The sequence below is a fragment of the Ammospiza caudacuta genome, chromosome 1, assembly GCF_027887145.1.
Source record: "Ammospiza caudacuta isolate bAmmCau1 chromosome 1, bAmmCau1.pri, whole genome shotgun sequence".
In the NCBI taxonomy this organism is placed as follows: Eukaryota; Metazoa; Chordata; class Aves; order Passeriformes; family Passerellidae; genus Ammospiza; species Ammospiza caudacuta.
The window spans coordinates 137,885,133-137,908,957 of NC_080593.1; the positions used below are offsets into that span (position 1 = coordinate 137,885,133).

At 40.1% G+C, this 23,825-nt stretch overlaps 1 protein-coding gene across 1 annotated transcript; it reads left to right on the forward strand.

Annotated features, from left to right (window-relative positions):
- Positions 1-325: 325 nt before the first annotated feature.
- Positions 326-16,583, forward strand: TNFRSF11B (TNF receptor superfamily member 11b). The gene is made up of 5 exons (XM_058813327.1): positions 326-562; positions 9,846-10,215; positions 13,680-13,874; positions 14,223-14,447; positions 15,441-16,583. The coding sequence occupies exons 1-5, from the start codon at positions 533-535 to the stop codon at positions 15,827-15,829; spliced, it is 1,209 nt and encodes a 402-aa protein (XP_058669310.1). The 5' UTR covers positions 326-532; the 3' UTR covers positions 15,830-16,583.
- Positions 16,584-23,825: the final 7,242 nt, after the last annotated feature.

Genomic DNA, 23,825 nt, shown 5'->3' on the forward strand with positions numbered 1-23,825 from the left:
GCCTCAGCAGGGAAGGGAAGGAACGGAGACCCTCCTTCTCCTCTGCTTCCCCGCCCTGGCCTTCGCTTCCAGCCTGCCCCGCTGCTGGGAGCCCCCGCGGAGCCCAGCCAAGGGAGCGGAGCCTCCCCTCCGGCCCCGCTGCAGCGCAGGGCGGCACGGCCAGACAGCCAGACAGGGAGCAATTAAACCCTCCCCTGGCCAGCCCCCGACACTCCCTCCTGCATTTTCCAGTCTGTGGTTACGGCGCTCAAAGGGTTCCATTAAGTCACCAAGTTTTACAGGTTCCTTAAAAAAAAAAGAAAAAAAAGAAAAAAAAAAAAAAAGAGGGGGGTGGGGGGAGGTGAGGGGGAGTGCGCGAGAGAAAAGTTTGGTCACGGCAGGGAATGTGTGATCAAAGCTGAGCCCAGGCTTCCTGTTACACCGGGACTATATATATATCGTGTCTTTAATGTTGGGAATGTGAGCAGCTGCTGGAGCCTGGCGCTGACTCTGCCTGATTCCCAGCGCGCTGAGGTTTCTTCCACCGACCACAATGAACAAGTTCCTGTGCTGCACGCTTGTGGTGAGTCCCTTGCAGAGGTAGACGGGCTCTAGGATACATTGCAGCTTCAGACACCAGCCTGGAGAGACACACGGCTTTTCTTCTGGGCTTTTGTTTTGGATTTGGGGGTTTTGGGGGGATTGTTTGTTTGTTTGTTTGTGGGTTGCTTTGTCTTCTCTCCGTTTTCTTGGTAAATCCTTTTTGTTTCATCTCTCCAAACTTTCTTGGTGAGTTTGGAATGTGATGGACACGTTCAGCTCCAGGGAGACAGCAGGGATTTTCATCCCATTCTCAAGGTAGTGGCATAAATTGCCTTTATTTTGCTTTTTTTTCTGACTTCCTCCTTTTATAAGGCCTCATCAGACTGGTCTGAAGCAAAAACCTGTATCGAGTAATGAATTTAGAAAACTGTAGGCTACAATGTTTGTTTCTGATTTACAAAAGCTCCATCCCTGCCTGCCTCTGCTGCAGGGGCACTCTCAGGTACTGGGTTGGATTTCTTACCCGGGAAAACCACTGTGAACACCACAAAAAACCCCCACTAGTGTGTGGTTCTTGTCTTGGCTTAGAAAATTCAGCCTCAAATGCAAGAAGGTGATGAATTAGTAGCTGTGTCAGCAGCTATTACAGAAGAAGTTGGGTTATTAAATCTGGTATAAGCCCCTGCTTTAATAAGTTTTTGTTTACTTGGTGATTTAGTAAGATACTTCCAGATGCAAAATTAGAGATGTTAGCAGTGCAGTAAATCTTTCAAACTGTTATTTAATCCATTTAGTCATATGGAATAGTATATGAGTTCAGTTTAATTAAAACCTGCCTATCGACATATCCTGTGTAACATCTATTTGGAGGCTCTTCATCTTTTGCATAAGGAAACTTTCAAAGAAAAACATTAAAAAATAATATTCAGAGCAGGCTCTTTCCAGCACAGTAACTTGCTTCTGGGTTGTTTTGGTGAGCACAACGGCATTAATGTTGTGGCAGAGCATTAGAACTGAGATCCATTTATTCTGAAAGCTTTTTATAAATGCAACGAGATTTCCAGGATTTGATGAGTAATGCGTGTTTATTACTCTCTGTACAACTTTCTGAAAGAGCTTTTTGAGAAGGAAACCCAAAGTAATTAATGGTGCACGGGAAGTAAAATTTGTCAGGCTTGTGGTCGGCAGATTGAAATGCAGGACAACTTTTTCATCCCATGTCTGATGTTGTGCCTGCTTTGTCAATATGAAATCACAGGAAGTTAATCTGGGAGTTTCAGCAATATCTGGTTATCAACCTGGCTTCTTATCTGTGGCTGTCATAAAATAATCACATCAGGATTTTGATTTTGATTAAATGCAATGTGGCTGTTCATGTTCTCCCACAAAGTAATAGCATTTGGTGAAGTTCAGCATAATCCTCTGGCAGATGAGTCTTGGAGCTGAAATACATCAGTGGCAGTGCATAGCAAAGAGATCATCATTCAACTACATTATTATTGTTGTTGTTGTTGTTATTAAATTTATTTTAAATTATTGTGAAATTAAAGTAAAATTAGTGAAGTTTAAGTACTGTCAGATGTGCTAGAGCTCAGAAAAGTAGCTTTAGTATCTGTTTTTAGGAGGTACAGCAACCCTTTTAGGAGGTACAACTATAGATAAAAGTTCTGTGGGTCTGGCTCACATATCGCCCAGCCTTGTTTGGAGACATTGTATCTGGGGCATGATGTACTTTCAGCCTTGGCCTCTTTGCTAAGGTTTCAGAAAGGTTATTCCTGATGTGGGGGTGCACTCATGTTTGTGTCATTTGCTTGGAACACTAAAGCTGCTTACAAACATTATGAAATTGGACTGAATTGAAAGAAATTCCCCAAAGCTGAATCTCATTACTTGTCACATAACTATCTTGACCCTTACACTTGACCTTTCTCTATTTTGGATCTCTGGGCACATGTGACATTCTTTTTCTGGCCTGCCTGTTGGGTTTGCTGTGTGTAGGCAGCAGTGGCTTTGCAGCCTGTGAGGGTAGGAGTTATCTTTCTGTCTGACTTTCTTTCTGTCTGCATGTGTCTTCGTTAAAAATAAAACACTAAGGTTACCAGAAGAATTTTTAAAAGATATTGTGACAATTGAAGTTACACCCACTGTTCAAATCTCATGGAAAACTTAATTTTGCTCCTTCTGTAAAAACACCTGTTTGCACATGGTACTGGACATACATCCTCTAGCCAGCAGTCAGCTGTTAGTAGTTCTGTCAGTGCAAAGGCAGACTGTAGTTGCAGTGGGAACATCCCAGGTTTGGGTTAGCTCTAAATATTGCTGTCACCCTGGTGAATAATGTTCCAAAATGTAAGACAAATATTTTGGAGAGTTATCTGATTCGTTTTCCCTGCTTTGTCCCTCTACAGGTTTCAAGGCAAATGTAACTCATAGAAATGAAGACTTTCAATTTAGCACTGCTTTGATAAAATGTAAAACTGTTCTTCATCTGAATTTCATTTTCATACCACTGAAAATGAAACAGTAATTTAGACCCCTAAATTGGCATGAATGATAACTAATGGTGCCTCAAAAAGTCTCTGCAAGACTTGACTTTTTGACATATTCCTTTACTGGCAGAGAAATGAAGACAGTGTTTCATAGCCTCAGTTTTGAATATGCATCACTCAGGAGAGTCACCGGTTAAACTCCTAATGTAAAAGAGGAGCCTCCACTTCATAAAGTGTCTTCCAAACAAAAATAGGTCCTGTTATGTCCAAAGTGAGTGGATTACAATGAAGCAGTTGGTAGAATGGTAGAAGAGCTTTATAGCTGAACTCCAAGCAGTGAAGATGACTCCATGTCAGGTTTCATTGTGTACCTGGCACTTGCCACTGTGTACCTGACACTTGGCTGTGGTCTGCAGAAAGGTCCTTTGCCTGGGCAGTGTACTTGTGAGCCTGCAGCCCCCACAGGGCAGGTCAGCCGTGCTGCAGAGCTGCTGGCCCAAAGAGGTTAAACCTGGTGGTTGCATGGGCCTCCACAACAGCAAGATGAGGTGGATGAGGGCTAGATGGGAGTCATTTCTGCCAGGATGGCAAGCATTTTACAATGGTGATTTTCAATAGCTGGATGTGGATCTGATCCAGCATGGCGTTGTCACATACTGGATCTGAGATACAAGCTATTGATGGAAGAGGACCTTGATAATATCATCCAGTGCTATATTTTGCCAGTAGGATTTCTCTGGACCTGTGCATGATTTCAGTGAGGAATTTTGCCTAAGGGTTGAGGATATGTGAAAGCCTCCTGCCTTTGTTTTGTCCAAATATTTTATATAGAAGGCAAAGTAGGAGAGTTGTGAGGTTTTACTTTGAACCCAATGCAAACACTGGGAGCAATCTGACAGATGTCTTGAATGATTATTTATCACACAAGAAAATATGCTTTGGAATACTTGTGGAATGCAAAACAGAAACAGATTTATCTTTCTCAGCAAATTAAACATTCTCCTTTGGTCTACAACCCAAAACCACAAAGCCAAGCTATATAATAATATTTTCATATGCTGAAAAGCCACTCTCTTTTCTGCCACAAAGCACTGATTTAAAGGGATGATGCTTGAAGGATTTTTACTTCATGTGCTTTGTCTTCTAGTTCATTTTAATTCAACAGGAGAAGTCAAGCAGCTCTTTGCCTTACATTTAAAGATGAAAGAGAAGGGTGTGTATTTTTTTTGCCCAAGATCTGAAATGAAATTTTACAATCACATTATTTCTCTTTCAAAAGCATCTTCTAAGGAATCAAACAAATGGACTGCACAGGCCTTTTATGTGTATGCTGACATAAGGATGGTATGGAGAAATATAGCTTCAGGCCTAATGTGCTGAGTGACACAGTGAAAGAACTGCTGTCTAACCTTGAGTAATTCATCTTGAATAAGTTCTCAGCATTTGCTTGCATCACACTGACTTACACTAGACTTATATTTCAGTATTTACAGTTCATCCCAATTCCTCACACTGAGCCAGCCATCCTGAGAGATGCCCAGGATTTCCCCCAGGGACATGGAGGAAGATTGAGTTCTTCAGTCTTTTTAGCAGTGAGCCTATGACACTAGAACTCCATTTCACCCAATAGGTTGTTAGATGTAGTTAATTATATTAGGTTTTATTCTAGTTTTGGTGTGGGGTTTTGTTTGTTTGTTTGTTTGTTTTTGTTTTTGCCATTACAATTTTGTTATTGATAGAATTTCATACTCGTATAACAAAAAATCCCCTAACCTTTAGGGTTTTTTTTTTAATTGAGCCTTGCATTTTACTAACCTTGGAAAACTGTTTACAAATGAATCACACTAGCAATTATTTTGTCAAGATGAAAAAGATACTGAGCATTATTTTCTTCCCTTAGTGCTGGCATATAAAGAATTGGCTGAGGGTTTAAAACTGAAAGAAACTGCCTGGATCTCTTCAGTCCATTTGCCATCTCTTCCAGGAAATGAAATGGGGTATTTGCTTTCAGAAAGGCATTGAGAGCTATATTTAGGACACATGGGTTTCTTACACCTGCTTCTCAGTGAAAGGCTGTTCCCAATCTTCCTCTGACAAGAGAATCCCCTTTTCATTTGCCAGTATTATCCTTTAATGGAGAAAGTTCTTCTCTCTGAGTTCACTGGCTGTCTGTACTGAGTCCATAGCTTCTCTTGTGACTTGCCAAGCTATTGAATAAGTCCAGATCCTCTCCAGGGAGGAGGTCTCCATTTCCTTTGAAACTTTCTCTGTACTGCTTCCCAGTGAATTATCCTTTCCTAAACAAGGATGAACAGAAGTTTACACAATCTTCTGAATGACAAATCCATTAATTTGGTTGTGTGCAGCACTGATGGATGCCAGCTTTGGTTTCAGAAGGGTTATAGGGTGAACATACTCATTGTCCCTCCTACTGATTCCAGTAGACTGAAGCTGGACTTGCAATTTCTTCCTTCTTTCAAATTAGCACATTACACCTTTTCCAGCAAGAGCAAAACAGGCCAGGCATGTTTATGGAAGAAATCTTGCTTTCTATGAACCTTTTGGAGAGACCACTGTTCAGAACTAGTAAGTTCAGATCATGGCCCTTTTCTGTGCTCAAATAGTGCTTAGTGAATAGAAGACATTCAGGTGCTTAGTACAGAGACTGCATTTAAATATGGACATTCAGATCAATCAGAGGTTTGTGTAGCTAAGAAGCTGCTATCAAGTTGGTCATAGCATAGTTTAGGAGAGGAAATGTCAGGAAGGACATAAAATGCATTTAAATGCCATTTTAATTTGTCTTAGGAACATGCTATTGAAGGGCCTCTCCTGATCATCTTTATTTACTGTGTTTTAGTTTCCATATCAGAGCAGCCCTGGAGTGCACAAAGTGGATTTACCAAAGCAAACTGAACTGATGAAAGCAAATCTAGAGATGGGCCCCAGAGACACCAGATGCACTGTAACCACTAATGCATGCTTGTCCATGAGAGCAGATTGAAGTTAGTCCAAAATATCCCCTCAGAATAATACATAATGTGGATGTCAGGAGCTCAGCACCATCTGTTTTGCTCTGCAAATCTGCTGTAACAGGTGATGCAAATTCCTAATGTAAGCACAAACTCACTGTGTGTTAGGCCAGGAGAAAGAACAATTTAGTGATGTTCCCCTCCAGCTTATTCTATGAACTGGGGGACAAAAGAGTCTTCATTCTGTTTGTGCCAAGTTGCTGCAGTAAAAATAGTGAAAATTATATTTCATTATCTTGCACCATTACTACTGAATTCTTGCAAAACATCTGAAAAATAGATTGAATTTACTTTGGCACTTGATGTAGGTTTAAAGATAACTTCTCATTTGCAAGTTGCATATCAATATTCAGAATACTCAGTTGTGCTATGTGTGTTTGGACTGCATAGAAAACAATTGCAGATCTTTTTTCTTAAGTACTATCAAGTAACCTACAGTAGTCTTATGAAGTGTGGTATTGGGGATTGAGGTCTAGAAATGTACTTAGCAACATACTGATGGCTATATTTGGTCTAAAAATAAAGTTCAGAAAAAATGCCCTAAAAAGACCCAAATGCTGTCTATGGCTGTGGTTGATATCTGATGCATAAAAGAGATGACAGAAATACCACTATTTTTGTGAATTCAGTTTTTGATTTGGGATTTCTTGATCAAAAGATTATGTTTATATTTAATAGTCCTTTATTATTTTCATCCACTACTATGTCAGGTATCATCTTGAAGTCGACTGTTTGCAATCTCCTATGGCAGTGAGTTGCACAGCTCCCTGTGCCAATAGCTCACAGTAGTCAAACAGTGGTAATGGTGATCTAGTTCTATGTTGAAAATTATGTATAAAATGCTCTGGTAAAGTTCTGAGATATTCATTGCATATCTTTAGTTTGACTGAAGGATCTTTTTGTCATAATATTTTACTAAATAAAATAGTTGGCTCCTGCATACATGTGGCTCAGCCACCGATCAATGGATTACTGAAGCTATGTAATGTATTTCTGGGAAAAAAAGAGAAAACAAGTGTGATGTACTTTTCTCTTAAAAGCAAAAAGAAAAAAATCAAATGGGAAGACTGATTGTTCTTTTAGTGATGCTAATTTATTTATCCTATTATTATGGGGTTTGGTTATGCTCATTTAGATTAATAATATTCTAGTTGCCATTATTAGTTTATAGTTATTGGTTCTTCCAAGGACAAAACTCAGTATGTCTCACACACATATGGTTCAAGTATTGTTTTGCTCAATTTTTAAAGTCAATTCCTCTCAAATTGTGTTGAAATGTTTTCAATTTTTATTGGTTTGTTTCCCACAGCCGTAGGTCCTTCAGGGAGCAGATGCCTCCATTTTTCCCTACAAATTCCTAGGCTTTCATACCTTGATTATTGAATTCTAATTAATTTTAATACTGAATCATCCCCTGCTGCAAAACTCTTTATTTGCCTCATACATGGTTTCCCATGTAAATAGTTGAGTAAGGAAAATAGATAAAATCTTGTTATTCTTGCTCCTACATGTTGCAGAGTAGAGTTAACAGCTATGAAATGATTCACCTACCTTGTTCATTACGTGAAAATGTGTCACCACGGGCAGAGGCACAACCCAGAGGAGCAGATTCTACTGCCGTGACAGCTCTGGGTTTGTGGGGAGCTGTGCACTGCAGAGCAGGAATACTGATGTTTCTGCACAAGGACTGCTGCCCATATGACTGGTTGCTGTCCCTAATAATTTTCACAGTGTCAGATGTTCACCTCTCTTGGGAATTGTCTTGGGTTTCCACAGATATCAGTGTGAAGTGTGGGTTGATGCTTATCTTTGTAGTGCCTGTGCCACATGTTGTAGTCAGATATGTTCTGTGAAGGAAATGTTTGTGTCCATGCAAGTCTTGGACTCTGGGATGCTGTATTATCTATTACTGAACTAAAACCGTAGAAGAAAACGTCACTGTTCACATCAACAATTAATGAGATTACCAGGACTTCCTTATTACTAGAGTCATAGCTGTAGATTTACCAAGGGTGGGGGCATTTTTCCTCAATGTAAGGCCACTCACTATTAAAAAATGTGCTGCACCCTCTTTGTTAAATAGATCACATAAAACAGATCCAGTCATTTAAGGAAAATGGAGTTGTTCATCAAACTTCAAAGACTAATAAGGAATTTCTCACAGTGAAAGGTATTGTGCATTGAGACCACAAGAAAAGTGAGATCTCCATCCTCAAGAAATCTGATAAGTTATCAGTCAAGGGCATTATTAGTCAAGGGTAGCTGCAAGAGGCTGTAGGGAATATCCATACTATCTGCATTTCATTCCTCAGCCCAAGTACAGGTGTATGAAAAGTGGATTCATAGATGTGCAATAGGAGAATGCATTTAAGAATACTTGCTTAAGCAATAAGAGTTCCTAAGCTAAGCATCTCATATCACTTGTTGTTTTCTGTGAATTGTGTTAATGCAGATGAAGTTTTAAATTGCCATTTCCAAACTTAATAAGACTATGGCTTTAGAAGTGCCTTGATATGGCAGAAGTGAGGCCCTTAAATGAAGCATCTCAAGAAAATACAACTTTAAAAAAAAAAGTTAATTCCACTTATACTTTGGGGACATTTGAAAAAGAGGAAATACATTTTTGAAATTGAATTGGCAACTCTGTGTTAGCTGACAAGGATTGAATTAGCAATAAAGACAAGTCAGTTAGATCTATAATTTTATTGGATACACTGAAAAATATCTTAGTCAGATCCAGTTTACTTCATCTTTATAAAATAATGTACAAGTTTTGGAAGAGCAGTGGCACATGTAGCCATGCATGCAGTGCAGGGACAGAGCTGGGTTATCAGTGAGGAGAGTGAGCTGTTGGCAGACCCTGTGGGGATCAGGGTGGTTCTCAAAAGTTATTTTTGTGGTAGACTGACAGAATCACAGAACCAAATTTTCAATTGTAAGACCAAAACAAAGTGATATGGAGGTTGTCTCTGCAGCAAGGCAGGCTGTCTCAGCTCACCAGGTCCCCAGTCACACCAGCAAAGCTGACTGTTGTAGGAAGCAGGAGGACTCTAGCTGTCATGGTATGTGCTGGTACTGAACCAGCTTTTCACAACAGCTGTGAGCCTGTGGTTTCAGGTAGGAAATGAAAGCATTGGCCTGGTCTCTTTGAGCTCACACAATTGAGTCCTTAATGTGCTCTTCGTACCCTGCATCCTTCCTTATCTTTGTCTCAAGCTGTGTCTTCTCCTTTGATGTAGTTGCCACATTACATCCCAAAAGCTTCTGCATATCAGTGCAAAATTGAATGGAAGGCATTAAAAAGTAAACTCTATTGTTCTAGCCATTAATTTCTGTAAAAAATAGTGTAAGAGAAATAGTGTAAGGAATCACCTTTAAAGGTATCTGTGGTGATGGTGCACTACACTGGTCATATTCATATGTTCAGGCACAATTTCTGCTTAAGAACACAAAGGTGTATGATTCCCACCTGCTGTGCATTGGACAGATTTTCTGGTGCCAGGCAGTAAAAGGTCATTGCCCAGTGATATTAAAAGGGTGTAAATCAGAGAATAGTATCTACATCTATGGAAGGAATCACTTAGGTCGGGAAGATTTGCTAGATAAGATCCTAAAACTTTCCCATTCTTAGACATGGGAGAGTCTGGAAACTTGCAGGTATCTCAGAAATTTCAAATGCAAATATCTGTTTGAAGATGAGTGACATGAGTAGACTCATAAACTGACTGAAGTGCAGGTTTCCTTGTGATCGCGGTGCTTCCCGGAACTAAAAGGAGGCGATGTTTTGTTTTCCTGTTGCTAGCTCTTGGACATTTCTGTCAAATGGACCTTCCAAGATGACTCTCCCCCCAAGTATCTCCATTACGACCCAGAGACATCTCGGCAGCTGCTGTGTGACCAGTGTCCTCCGGGGAGCTACGTGAAGCGGCACTGCAGCGCCAGCAGCCCGACGCAGTGCGCCCCGTGCCCGGCTCAGTACTACGCCGACGAGTGGAACAGCAACGAGGAGTGCCAGTACTGCAGCACCGTGTGCAAGGAGCTGCAGCTCGTCAGGCAGGAGTGCTCCAGCACGCAGAACCGCGTCTGCGAGTGCGTCCCGGGCAGGTACCTGGAGCTCGAGTTCTGCTTGAGGCACACGGAGTGTCCGCCCGGCTCCGGCGCTGCCCAGGCAGGTGGGTCCCGCTCCTCCATAGGCACAGGCGTAATCGGAGCTCGGCAGCGCGTCCACGAGTCGTGGCAGTGACAAGATTAGGAAAGAGGCTTGTCCAGATGAAATTGCAGGACAGTAAATTGTAAAGCCAATTGAACTTGTTCTAATCTGCATCATTTGGACTGTAGCCAAAGGAAGGTTTCTCAGTGGAATACCCTGCTCCTGCTGTAATATATAACTTAATGGCAGTAGCAAATGTAGCAAATTGCACTCTAATGAGAAACATGATGGATTGCCTCTTTTAGAGGAACATTATCTGGAATGTAGTATTTGTGTGTGTGAAAAATAATAATGGTTTTCATTTTGAAATCTGCTGTTTCAAGCAACCGTATATCTTGACAAACACCAGGAGCACTACATGTTTGACACCAAGTATATAATTATAACAACATTAATATAGCTCTAGTGTCACTGCAATATGTGGTAATAATTAATTATCAGCATCCTAAGTGGAATTTTCCTTTCTTAGAGAAACTGTTACTATTATCAAGCAAACAACCATTTCTTTGTCAAGCAAGCTGGCACAGTGCTGAAAGTCTGGTGGGAATATAGAGCAAAGCAGCACTTTTCAGTGGAGCGTATTCTTCATTTAAGACAACATAAATTGTTAAATCAATAATTTGTTCTTCCCTCAAAACCAAATACATCATTTATTGTTTGGCAAATGCTGTGGCCCAGTTTAGCTCCAGTATTTAACACAACCTGAAAGAATTGCAAATGGTCATTGTACCAGAGCTTGATAACTGCCTGGAGAAGAGCACTGAGGAAGGAAATGCAGAAAATCAAAGTGTCTCAGACACCTGCAGGTAGAATGATTTCCCTAGAAATGATGAACCTGGAGTGAGAAACACTAGGGCTGGCCTGTGCATTTTAGTGCTGAGCTGAATGACAGGCTGGAAGTCCTTTTCTGGGTTATGAACCTCTCACTGGAGAGCAGCTTTGGCAGAAGGAGAAATGTCGCTGCTGTAGCTGCTCACTAGTCCTTGAGTAATTGGTTGATGAAGCTTTACCCTGATCCCCTTCCACTGCTAAGCATTTCCACCTGGCAGTTACCACATTTCCATATTGTAAACCTTCATTAACCTAAACCATTATACCCAGGGGTTTGGGTTAATGAGGTTCCACTGTATCTCAGCAGCAAGTCAAAAGGGACCGGAAACAAAATCCTCAGAAAGACTTTGGGAGATGAAAGCATAAATTGTCTGAGCAACCAGCCTGCTGCATCCCTCTGAGCACGGTGAAATATGGCAGACAAATTTCAATCCCTCAGATCAGAATGAAGCAAACTTTTAAAGAAGATAAAATGTTGAGTTTTGTAACATCTTGAAGAGTTTGTTTCCAAAAGACCATCAGATTGAACCGGCTAAACCCAAGCAGACCTCAAAAAAGGAATGAAAACATTGTAAAAATAATTGCATCCCCCTGTGTCAATACCACTTTTTTGTGGTGAGGCAACAACTAAGAGTTTAATAAGCATGTACTGCTTATTTCTAAGTAATAATAAGTAATAAGTAAGTAACTGTGTTACTGCTTTTTGCCATATGATAGCCTTGAACTTTGTAATGAGGCACATTCAGGTGGAATAAAACCCAAGAGCAGAAAAGTATGATTCCACTCCCTCACAGGGAGATGGTGTGGTCCAGTGCTTCATTTAAGGCTTAAAGCATTAGAATTCTGTTTCCCTGGTGCTCATTGCTCATGATTACACTGGGATATCACCTTTCTTTGTAGTCCCTTTTTGTGAGTGAAGATTAAGGCTTTGCTCCTTTCTGCCGCGGCGGCCCCTGGATGAGGCAGGGTTTCGAGCAGCGTTGTGCTGGGAAAGCAGGCAGCTCTGTCTCCCCCGTGGCTGCTGCCGTTTCCCTGGGAAGAATGGGGGATTCCAGGAGGGTTAGAGGGAGTGGCAGAAGGGCAGGCAGACAGCGGCAATTCGTGTCCTTAACAAGAGCGGCGAAATAAACAGTGAAGAAGCTGGCAGAGCTGGAGAGTGACTTTATGCTCAGTCCTGAGAACGCAGTATATTCCTCCCTTGTGCTGCAAAGATTATGCAGCAAGCTGTGAGCAGAACGAAGCACCATTTGCAGGAACACTCCTTTCTTCCACTTCCCCGCGGCCAGCACACAGCCGAGCTGTCTGTGGCAGGGAAGTTGCTGAAATGCAGCTGCCTCAGGCCAGCTATTCGCTGCCCGCGGGTGCAGGTGCTGCCCGCAGCTGTGTCCGCTGCGCGGGGGCGATGCTGGGGCTGCAGAACGCGCAGGCTTTGCCAGGGGGGCTGGCACACACAGGGACCCTGGCAGCTATAAACTCCTTTGTTTCCACTCGTTGTCTGATGAAGTGCTGGGTCAGGTTGTGTGCAAGCACTCTTCTTGATTTCACAGCTGATTGAAAACTCGAGATGCATAATACTCTTTTTCTCTAAGGATTTTCCGAAATAAAGAAAAGATTGCTAAAAAGCTAACATTAAAATAAACACCCACATGTAAATACTAAAAAAATACACTAGATGGAGGTATTTTCTTATTCAAATATAGTTTCCAATTTTTTCAAATAAATTTTAAGCATGTGCTTAAGCTCATGTTCAATAATGCAGTATTAGATACCAGACTTCGGGCACTTGTTAAATGTTGGATGAATAAGGATGAATTAGGAGTGAGTATACAGCAGTTATTGGTGCTGTTACTTTCCTGCCACTGGTGGTTAGACTGCATAGTTTCAGATTTCATGGATATGTTTTCTTACTATGTTAGAACCATATGTTGTGATTCTCTAGTTGTATGATATATTTAGTTCTGAAGTAAAACTATGCATTATAAATCACCAAGTAGAACATGTATGTCTATTACATATTTTTTTTAATATTGGACACTGCTTTCTTTGCTTTTAATAACACTTTATTCAAGGCCCAAAAAGAATTTCAAAATTGTTGTCTTTAGTTGATATTGAATTGGATTGTATTTTTATCTAGAACTGAAGTAACCCATTTAAGTAAGGCTCTGGGCAGTTACTGAAGAGTGAAATTCAGAATTTTCAGAGTGAAAATTTTTTTCCACTTATTTACTTTACAGAATATTTGTATAGTTGAAGGATGAAGATCAGACATAGCATAATGTGTGAATAGACTTGAGTAATCAAGGTTATAAAGATATTACTTTACTAAATTACTGATTTAATCAGTAATCACCGATTTTAAACTTGGTAACATATTTAAGAGTACTATTTACTGTATAACATCAGCAGGAACATCCTTTTCCTAAGGCATCTTCTGTCTCCTTTTCTTCCAAAGTGATTCCTTAATAGATCACAAACATGAAAAGCAGAAGCATGACAGTTTAGAGAGGAATGTTTTTTTGCTGTTTTCTTTTTAAATTTTTTTCTCCATAGTTGAGGTTATATGTAATTGGATGCATTGTTTTCCTGTTTCCACAGGTACCCCTGAGAGTGACACTGTATGTGAGAGATGTCCAGAGGGATTTTTCTCAAATGAATCCTCCTCCAAAGCAGCCTGTCTTAAGCACACAAACTGTAGTGCCCTGGGTTTCAAAATAGCTTTGAAAGGAAATGAGTTTCGTGACAACATCTGTCAGGAAAATACAGATACGACACCTCAAAAATGTGGAATAGGTGTGTATCATATTAAGGAAGAGTCCTCTGAAAACATACCTTTAGTTATTGTTAAAATTAATTTACTAAAATCCAGGATAAAAATACCTAGCTTGTTAGCTCTTTCCCTGCTATGGTGATGGCCATAGTAGAATTTTAATTATTGTAGCTCAGACCAAAAAGAACTCAAGCACAAAGAGAAACAGCACTACAAAGACAAGTTCTTAGTCTGTTTTTTAAATACTGTTTCTTATCATTCTTGCTGCTTGGTTGTTGCTGTTTTTTGTTTTTGTTGGTTTTGGGTTTTTTTTCCTGAGACAGTTAAGGTAAGAGATCAGAACAATTGACATCTTCTCTTTCTCATTTCAGATGTAACCCTGTGTGAGGAGGCTATGTTCAGGTTTGCTGTTCCTACTCATGTCACACCTAACTGGCTGAACATACTAGCAGACAGCTTGCCTGGGACAAAGGTTAGCACAGAAAATATTGAAAGGATTAAACAAAGGCACAGCCCTCAAGAACAGACCTTCCATCTTTTGAAACTGTGGAAGCAGCAAAACAAAGAACAGGATATGGTCAAGAAGATTATCCAAGGTATCTTATTGTGATAGCATATGCATTATAAAACAACCTTCTGAATGGCACTTAAAAATTGCCTGGATCAAATACCCTCTGGGGATGTGTTGTGCTTGGAGAGGGGCCTGCAGGCCTTCACTGAGATACATCAATGCCATAAGCATAGGGAAGTCAAAGGGAAGTAGGAACAGAATTCCACTTCTCCAGATCAGTCAAGGACTGAATTCTTTCCAGACTTGTTGCGTACTTTGGAGTGTGTGTTGTGCCGTGACCAAGGTCCCCTTTTAAGACTGCACAACATACAGTGTTTCCCACTGTAATATCTGAGCAACCGAGGTTGCAGGGAGCTGGTTCCCTGCAGCTGAGAGTGCAGTTTGTCTTCTGTAAAGTAGAGGTTGATATTTGTGACTTTATGAATACATAGAGAGGCTTTCTTTTTTCCCTTCTGGTATCTTTGTCATGCTGATTCATTTGTTTATTTGATTCGGCTTTGTTTGTGATGAACCTACCAAGACACGTTTCAAAAATGAAATAGTGCTGCAGTATTAATAACAAGGTTTTTTACAGTAGTTAGGCCAACTCTTTTCATGTAAACCGCCATCAACAACCACCACATTCAAATGACATTTTGTCCACTCAGAATAGATTTGAAAAATGCTGCAGAAATGTTTTTTTTACCCCTCTGCTATTTAGTATGTATGCTTATGTCAGTCTAGGAAGTGTCTAGAGTACTTCAAAATTCAAAATTGCTATTTTAACAAAGCTTGCCTAGGCATTCTGAAGAGAATGAGCTAAATTTTCATTCACTAGAAGCAAATACTAGGAGTCCTCTCACGTACACACAACATTTTACAGGATACATGGGCCCAAAAAAGCAAAGATGAGAGAATTATTTGAAGCAAAGAAATTTGGAAAGCAAATTAAGCTTGGAATTTTGGAAGTTTTTTTTGCAGGCTACAGTAAAGTTGTAATATGCTGTACTTAGCTCTCTTCTCTTTTTGTTTTCTATAGATATCGGTCATTGTGAAAACAGTGTCTTAAAGCACGTTGGCCACCTGAACCTCACCTTTGAACATCTCAACATGCTGATGGCAAGCCTGCCAGGCAAGAAAGTGGGAAAAGAAGATGTTGAGCGCACAATGAAACTATGTCAATCCACAGAGCAAGTTCTGAAGCTTCTCAATCTGTGGAGAATAAAGAATGGTGACCAAGACACCATTAAAGGTTTAATGTATGGACTGAAGCACTTGAAAATGTACCACTTTCCAAAACGAACCATCCAAAGCCTGAAGAAGGTGATAAAGTTTCTTCACAGATTTACAATGTATAGATTATACCAGAAACTCTTTTTAGAAATGGTAGGGAACCAACTTAAATCTGTGAAAGTAAGATGTGTCTAATTCAAGATACGTTTCTATCTCCACTGACTATTCTTCCCTAATTACTGCCAGCAGTAATTAAACTGGAACGTTATTTCCCTACATTTTGATATACTATTTATAGAAATGCCTGACTGGAATAGTTCTAAGTCTCCTGCAGTGGTTTTGAAGGGGTTTTTTTTTGCTGTTTTTTTTTTTTTCTTTAATAAAAATCACTATTGTAAAAGCTATTAACCCGATGGTAACGCTAAGGGCCTGATTCTGCAATTTTGCACATTCAGAGTTGAAAAGTCCCACTATAGTCACTAGATGAGAAAGGAATGCCAGACCAGGCTCTACTCCAGTATTTGCTATTTATATTCTTCAAGGAATAAACCTTTTTGTTGTACATATTTATTAAGTTAAATGAATATGAGACTGAATTTTAGGAAGAGAATTGGAAAGCACACTGTATATTTTCTAGCTAAACAAATATGATTCCATATATTTTTCTGGCAAAATTTTGTAGCATGCCCTAAGAGTTATTAATTTCTTTACATTTTGTATTTAAAAAATGTATTATTGCTTAGTATTATTTGTATAAGTTGTGGTATCTTTTGGTAAGGATGTTTTAATTTATCCAATGATTTTAACTCAAATACAGTGAAAATATAGCTCAAGTGACCTGAATATTTAAATATTCTGTGAGGAAGTGAATGTACCATATTTAAGAAGCTGGATTTTTATATAGAATTTCATAATCTTATTTTATAAAGCAATTAAATTTTTCAGTTTAGTTTTTGACTGGTGTTTTACTCTTGATTCTAAAGTAGGAACTAATTACAAAGACAGACTATGTGGATTTTACACTTTATCTTGGGCTGGGGTCTCTGCTACTCCCTGTCTGGTCTAGTAGTTAATATGTGAACCAAGTAAATATTGATCATGGAATTTCATGGTCACTGCAAAGGTGTAGAAGAAGCTACAAAAGTCCTTCTGGTTCCAGTCTAAAAGGACCAGGTGGTTGTGATATGACCAATTAGAGTTCCATAGACACATTTGGCCCAGCACCACTCTTGGCCCAGTGACGTTCTTGGAGAGCTCACAACCTCTGCCCTAACCACAGCTTGTAATTTCATGGAGGAAAGATGATGCATGGGCCTGACAGGCTTGGAAAGCCTCACATATTGCCACTGTGTTTAAAGGAAGGGAGCACTGAGAGGTCACATAAAAAATTGTCATTTACCATTTCTCTCAGCTACAGAATGAGGCACCTACAAAGCCCTGAGCCCCATAAAAGCAGAACAGAGACTGGATGAGTGTCATTATCAAAAGCTCACAATTTTAAGGACCAGTGGTCGTTCACAATGCAAGCCAAAGGGGTTTTTTTCTTTAAACCATGTGAAGAGAGCTTGAATATTCAATGTACTCTTTTCAATTGTGTAAGGAAGGAAATCCATAAGCATTTAGCCTTGCATGACAAATATTCTTCTATTAGAGATGAGAGCATCTTAAGCAAAGAATGAGAAAGAGATTTCTGCTTGATACGATAGGTGTTCATCAGAATTGCTCTCCATATAGCAAATACAAATGAGACATACTGATTTAAAATACTTGGAACTCAATATTCACTGAATTCTCACATCTCTTTTTTATCAAAAGGAATAAACTCCCTTTTAAATTTCACATGCTATTAGCATCTCATTTATTGCTGTAACTGAGAAATGGTGCTGAACATGAAAAAATTCCTAGTTTTGTGTTGATTCATTTGGGATAATTTACATACTTGTACAACAGAAAGTAGTTTTATATGTAATTAAAAGATTATAGCAACAGACTCTCAAATTTGCAAAATAGATACCAGATGTTTCCATGACTCTGACAGGTGTGGAGGTTTGGGGTGTTTTAGGTGTTAAAGTGAGAATAATGATCTTACTGGCAACAAAATGAAGATCACACACACCTTGTAAACAATATCATCTTAATCCTTTCTACAAATACAACAATTTTGAAATTGCTAGTAGAAATCCAGTATCAAGTAGCACTATAATTTAAAAATTTATCACAGAGATAGAGCCCTCTAGAGAAAAACATGGTTGTTTCTTAGTACGTGGGTTTTATTTTATACATTTATATTTATATTTTTCAAGTACTTATATGTAACTCTCTGTAAACAATGCTGTGTTTGTGGTCCCTCAGGAATGGCAATAGTGAAGAAGGTGCTTGGAGCCAGAGCCTACAGTTTAAGCTATAACTACCATGTGAACATGATATGCTTCATTACAGTAGAGCATGGCCTGGCCTGGATTTCCTGGGAAAATTTAGCATGGAACTATAACCTGTGCCATCAAAATAGGATTTTTTCCCCCCAAACGCAAAGTTACACATGCTTAATGAATTATACATCTTAAAGATGATTCAGTTGATCAGTTGCACATGCTCAAGTAAACACTTCTCAGCCAGTTTGTCCCTCATTTATGAACTTCACTCATATGAAGTTCATGACTTGAATGACTTGAACATATCCTGAGCAGGAGACATTTAAACTGTATTCCCTTCCCCAGAGAGCCTCCAGCCCAAAATAGCCTAGACAAACAAAAGCAAGACCCAGGATAATGAGGGAGAGGGTGAGGCAAACAGAAAGTGGGAGGAAAGCTTGGAAAAAAATGTGGGTTTGGGGGTGGTAGCTTGTTTTATAAGGAAGGCTGCAGGAGGAGGAAGATGTGCAATGGGCAGCAGGTAGGAGAGGGGTCCCTGTGTCCCTGGCTTGGAGGAAATGCTGCTGTGGGGGGCAAAATGTGAGGTGTGAGGACTGGGGACAAACAGCCAGAGCTGGGCCTCGGAGGTGACTTGAAGAGGGATTTTGTGCTCAGGGTGCCCTGACCTGCCAGGGCTACAGTGCCTGCTCTCCTCCCAGCCTGGCTGCTGACCAGGCTCAGGAAGCAAATGTTTTGCTATCCTCTGGCCAGAGGTGAGGCCGGCCTTGCCTTGGGATGGAAAGGAGTAGAGGAACAAGGAAGCAAGAGAAGTGTGCTGTCCCTGCTGCCCCAGACAGGGGCAGGGATTGTCCTGTCCTGTCAGCTTCCCCTTCATTGAGAGAAAGGAAAAGGAGTTTTGGGAATATTTGAGGGAGACAGTGAGATGGGCTTTAAGGCATGTTCTTTAGCTGTTGTTTCCAGCTCTGCTCTCGAAGTGTGGAAACAACCCTGAGCTATCAAAAAATACCGTGGGTTTAAAGCACAACCTTATGATTCAAAAATCTTTTACAACCCTGCTTTTTAAATGGTTTTTATATGCATTTGTCCTCCATCAAGGCAGTCTCTAAAGTCCCAGAAAATGCTTTGGAGTATGGGAGAAATTAATGAAGAAACTAGACACTAAGTTCTGCAATAATATTTTTTGTGCTGTGCACATCATCAAGCACAGTAGACCCTGACCTGGTCCCTGACCAGGGCCAGGAATGCTCTGAATAAAAATCCATAGTATAGTCTGCTATAGAATGAATGTTTTAAAAATAAAGCTAGGTACTAGAGAGCTTTTAAAAAGTGTAGAGAACTAAATAATGACGTTTGAATGGGATGGTTGGGAATGGGCACAACACAGAAACCGGACACCACACTCAGATTCACACACACCTTACAGCAGGAACACCACTTATCCCTTCAGCACCCTGAGACACCCACCCTGCCTGTCCTGATATCGGTCAGCACTGCCACATCCAAGGCAGAGGCGTCTGGTTTGCTCACAAATCACCTTCAAAGTGCCCAAATTGTCAGTCTTAAAGTAATTCAAAACCATGGCTCAGAAATAAGCAAATATTTATAGAAAAAGGTACCAGTAATTTCTGCAGACTATCGGAAACTATTCGATTTTGGGCAAATGTCAAATATGGGAAAGGCCCACCCTTCAAAATATTTCTTTGTTGAAATAGCATGGAGAAATAAAAATTGGACAAAAATAACTGAAAAAAAAGTGTTTTTTTCATTTTTCTTCCTTTCCCTTAGTTAGATGAAGAAGCAATATTGGCAATAAGCTCAGTAGTGAGGAGACAGAAAATATGTACAAAGCTAAGGCTGTTGTCACTGTGTGACTACTCCCAATGGAGTTCAAGGACAAATCTAAGGGAAGAATTATAAGAATGGATGCAGAATTGCAATCAATTGAATAATTCTATTTTTATGTTAAACTTTTGAACTGAATAAAACTTAAGACAAAATAAAGCAGATAAACACAATATGAACGTAATTTATTCCACTCATCATCATCTTCATCCCTTGTATTTATGGCAAGTTTGCGTAGGATTCCTCTGTTTGTCTTTTTGCATTTAAAAAAAGTTCTTTCATACTACCAGGCTATTTTTTTTAAATCATCCTGACCTTTAGTACCTAGGAGGTTATTTAAAAGGAACCACATGATGAAAGACTGTGGCTTTGGCAATATTTCTTCTGTGAAGAATACAGGGTGTGGTTCAATAATGGTGAAGACAGAACTTTCTGGAGAATATTTTTCTCCTTTATTTCTTTATCTAAGAAGGAAAGTCTTCATTCTCTTTTAAATAAATAAATAATTTTTCTGGTTAGTAGGATATATATCATTCTGGATATGCAGAACTTTGTCAGCAGACAAAACAAAATTTCTGTCTATTGACAGTATCGGTGGTTTGGTATTCAGGGTGAGCTACAGCTCTGCCTATGGCACTTTAGATGAGTGAAATGACACATCCTAAAGGATAACTAATCCCATTTAATACAATGGAAATTCAGTGTCAGTAAGAGGTAGATCAGGTCTTTGCATTCTTTGACGGGGAGAGACTGAGACATCAAAGACCAAGGTGCTTAAACACCAGCAGTTTTGCAGAAGCCTCTTTCTCCTGGCCGCAGTTAGGGAAGACTAACATAGGCTCATATTTTTGGGAAGGGTGTCCACACTTGGGAGATGTGTCAATGCTCAAAGTAGGGTGTGTTTTTGGATTGCAGCAAAACAAACTGAGAGTAGCTGGCAGGCTGGTGGAGCCATGGGGAAACTGGACTATTCCAGTCTCTGGAGCTAGAGAGAAGCAGCTTGGTTTGACGCGTGTGGGTTGGGATCCAACACAGGGATACAAGGAGCGGGTAGTTACTGTCACTGAGAAGTGTTTTTGAAAGTCTGAGAAGACTGACATGTTGAAACCTCAAGAAGACAGAGGAATGATGCAGAAAAATTTTGCACTTTGTGCCTCAAAACCAGACTTTGTCTCTTGAAACAATCATAAAAGCCAAGTGCTTAGAAAATAAGAGATTTCCTTGGCAGTTATTGACAAAGACCCCATAGCAGTATTTGGGTGATGTTGTGTGGACAGAGGATGCTCGCAGGCAAGCAATGGCAGCACCAAGGCAGTTCAATACCCAGATATAGAACTGACAACCACTGATGCTCCCAGGCCCTCTCTGTACCCTCCATGACTTGACAATTTAAATGCAGCACAAGTGAGTTCAGACCCACCAGAGAAGTTGCTGCAAAGATTTGTGTGCTGAAATTGGGTCCCTGTCTTCCCACCCCATCACTGGCTCAGTGAAACATGGACTTACAGCCCAGCTCTCCCTTGTGGTGCAATCCAGCTGAGTGATTCCTTTGGGTGCAGATAATTGCTTCACTCTCCTGCCACTCAACCTCTCCTTGTCCAACAGCACACACAGAAGGGAGGTGGCACCAGGAGTGAACTTCTTCCTCCCCAGCCTCAGGAGATCCTATCCACCACTGCTGGGAAGGGGCCCTGACAGCCTGAAGACAGGCAGGACACACCAGCCTCCAGCCTCCATCCTGGAATGGGGCCACACAAGTGGCTGAGTGCATATTAAACAGTCATAGAAAAATGAGGAGGCAGGAACTGCATTTGCATTAAACAGGAATAGAAAAAATGTGTCTGCTTGGACAAAAAGTGATGTCCAGGAGCCACAACCAGGGAAGTATTAAAAACCCTTTGTACAGCTCTATGAATTCAAACTCTGGGTTAACTATTGTTAATTATTGTTCTCTTCAGTTAAACTAATTGCAGAGTATTTCTACATGCACAAAGAAATGAATTTCAAAAAGAACAGTACTGGGTGAAACACACAGGTTTGACTGTTCATGTCCCATCTTCGTTGCTCCCTTAAAACCATTCTAATCACACAATAGCCCTATTACAGCTCTTTCTGCTTTCATGCTGCTCAGTTTGTTGATGCAATTCTTTCCCCTGCTTTGGCAGAGAGAAAGGCTCTGTTCTTACATTGCATTTTACCCCTCTCCCATTCAGCCATGCTGTCATCTTCACGTCACCGTGCAGAAAATCTGCAAGGTACCTACTGAGTCTGTAAGGAGCAGCAATTAACCACAGAACCACTGCACTCTAAATAACCAACCCTCCAAAAATATTTTGCTTCTCAAAGGCTCCTTCAGCAGTGATCAGATGGCAGAGCACTTTGCTATTGCTCTGTGCTACGCTGTATTTACAAGCTGCTTTGGAAGTGCAGAAATTGCACCTATTCCCACAGAAATGTCCCTGCTCCCTCTCACATGATGATAAGAGAGTGGTTATTGCAACATCCCACTGTGTAATCCTGCAGGGTATAGGACAAACTCAAACACCCACAGAATACAAAGTAAAAGGATTCTGACAAACAAAAAGCCTGGATTATACATCAGGTAATGACTAGGAAAACCCTTACGCTAGGAAAATACAGCCCTGTGAAGAATCATCATTGCTCCCACAGTGTAGGTATTGTAAGACTCATACTCCAGTTTTACTGAAGCAACAATAAGTCTGACACACAAAAAAAGCAGTCCTGTTGCCTGGTTAGCCTTGCTTAAGTTAAAATACCTACAAGCCCATTCAGTACAGTATGTTTTTAATCAGCAGTTTCCTGGGTTTGCTCTCATGCCCCAGAGAAAGTTCTATTCCCACAGAAAGTTTAACTGTAGAAATAAATGTATATTTCCAGAGCTGTCTATTTATACATAAAATTGAAATAATTACAATAATAAGAATAAAGAAACTACAATTCTTTAATAGTAATTTCTGTTCTTTTTCTGTAGGAGAATGCTGAGTTTGAAATTCAGCCCTGAAGATATTTTTCACTCTCTCTAGACTAAGTTAATGTTCAATCCTGAGATGCCTGAAGGGAGCCGCTTGCCAGCACTGGAGAAGGGCTTGGAGTAATTTCCCCACCTCCTGGGCAATTTACTGCCTTCTTGGTAAGGTATCCTTTGGGAAGATAATGGGTCCTTGGCCCTCATCTACATAATGCTCAACGGTTGTTTTTGATGTTCCAAATGTAAGGTGTTTTCCAAAAAAATTCCCATTGAGACATAACAAGCTGGCAGTGTTTCCCTGAAAAATCCCAAGTACTGAATCTTGTGGGAAAGGATGCTGACTCACTGGTTCAGTACTAAGCTCTGATATGAAGAGTTAGGACAGTGGCATTATTCAGGCAAAAAGAAAGCAATAGAAATGAGAAAGCAAGAATAAGGAAAAGACAGTTTAATGTTTCTTATGAATGAAGTCATATTGTAAGAAGCATGAGGTTAGACTAATTTGTCATACATGGCTTTAGCTGATCTGCAAGAATTTGTTTTATTCAGGTTCACTGCGTTGTGCCTAGGGAATACAAACTCAGTGTTGAATTTTAAATTGCAGGACATCTAACTCTGCTTTTATTCCAATCTGTGAAAAAAGTATTCCTCTCCTTTCTCTCCACCAGACTCTGAACACCCTGTAGTACTCCATTCTCTGAGTAAAACCTGAAATGGATGAGAAAACCCTTCTTTAAATGAACATTTTAGAACTGCTCTTTCTGAATTTTGGCATCTGAATTATGGTATGGTTTTATTTATGTATGATTTATCATGGGTTCGGGTGCACAGTTTATTTTCAAAAGTAAAAGGCAATCTTCAGGCCCACATCAGGCATGAAAATATGTCTTACTTTTTATAGTTCTTTTTAAATTATGATTTAAGGTTTATGCCTGGAATTTTTCACATGTCCAAGGCTTTCTTGTTTCTGTGGGATTTGTAAATGTTT

Coding starts and splice junctions, on each gene's coding strand:
- TNFRSF11B (XM_058813327.1), top strand. CDS start 533: ATGAACAAGTTCCTGTGCTGCACGCTTGTG. Junction 10,216..13,679: donor CTCCGGCGCTGCCCAGGCAG/GTGGGTCCCGCT, acceptor CTGTTTCCACAG/GTACCCCTGAGAGTGACACT. Junction 13,875..14,222: donor ACCTCAAAAATGTGGAATAG/GTGTGTATCATA, acceptor TTCTCATTTCAG/ATGTAACCCTGTGTGAGGAG.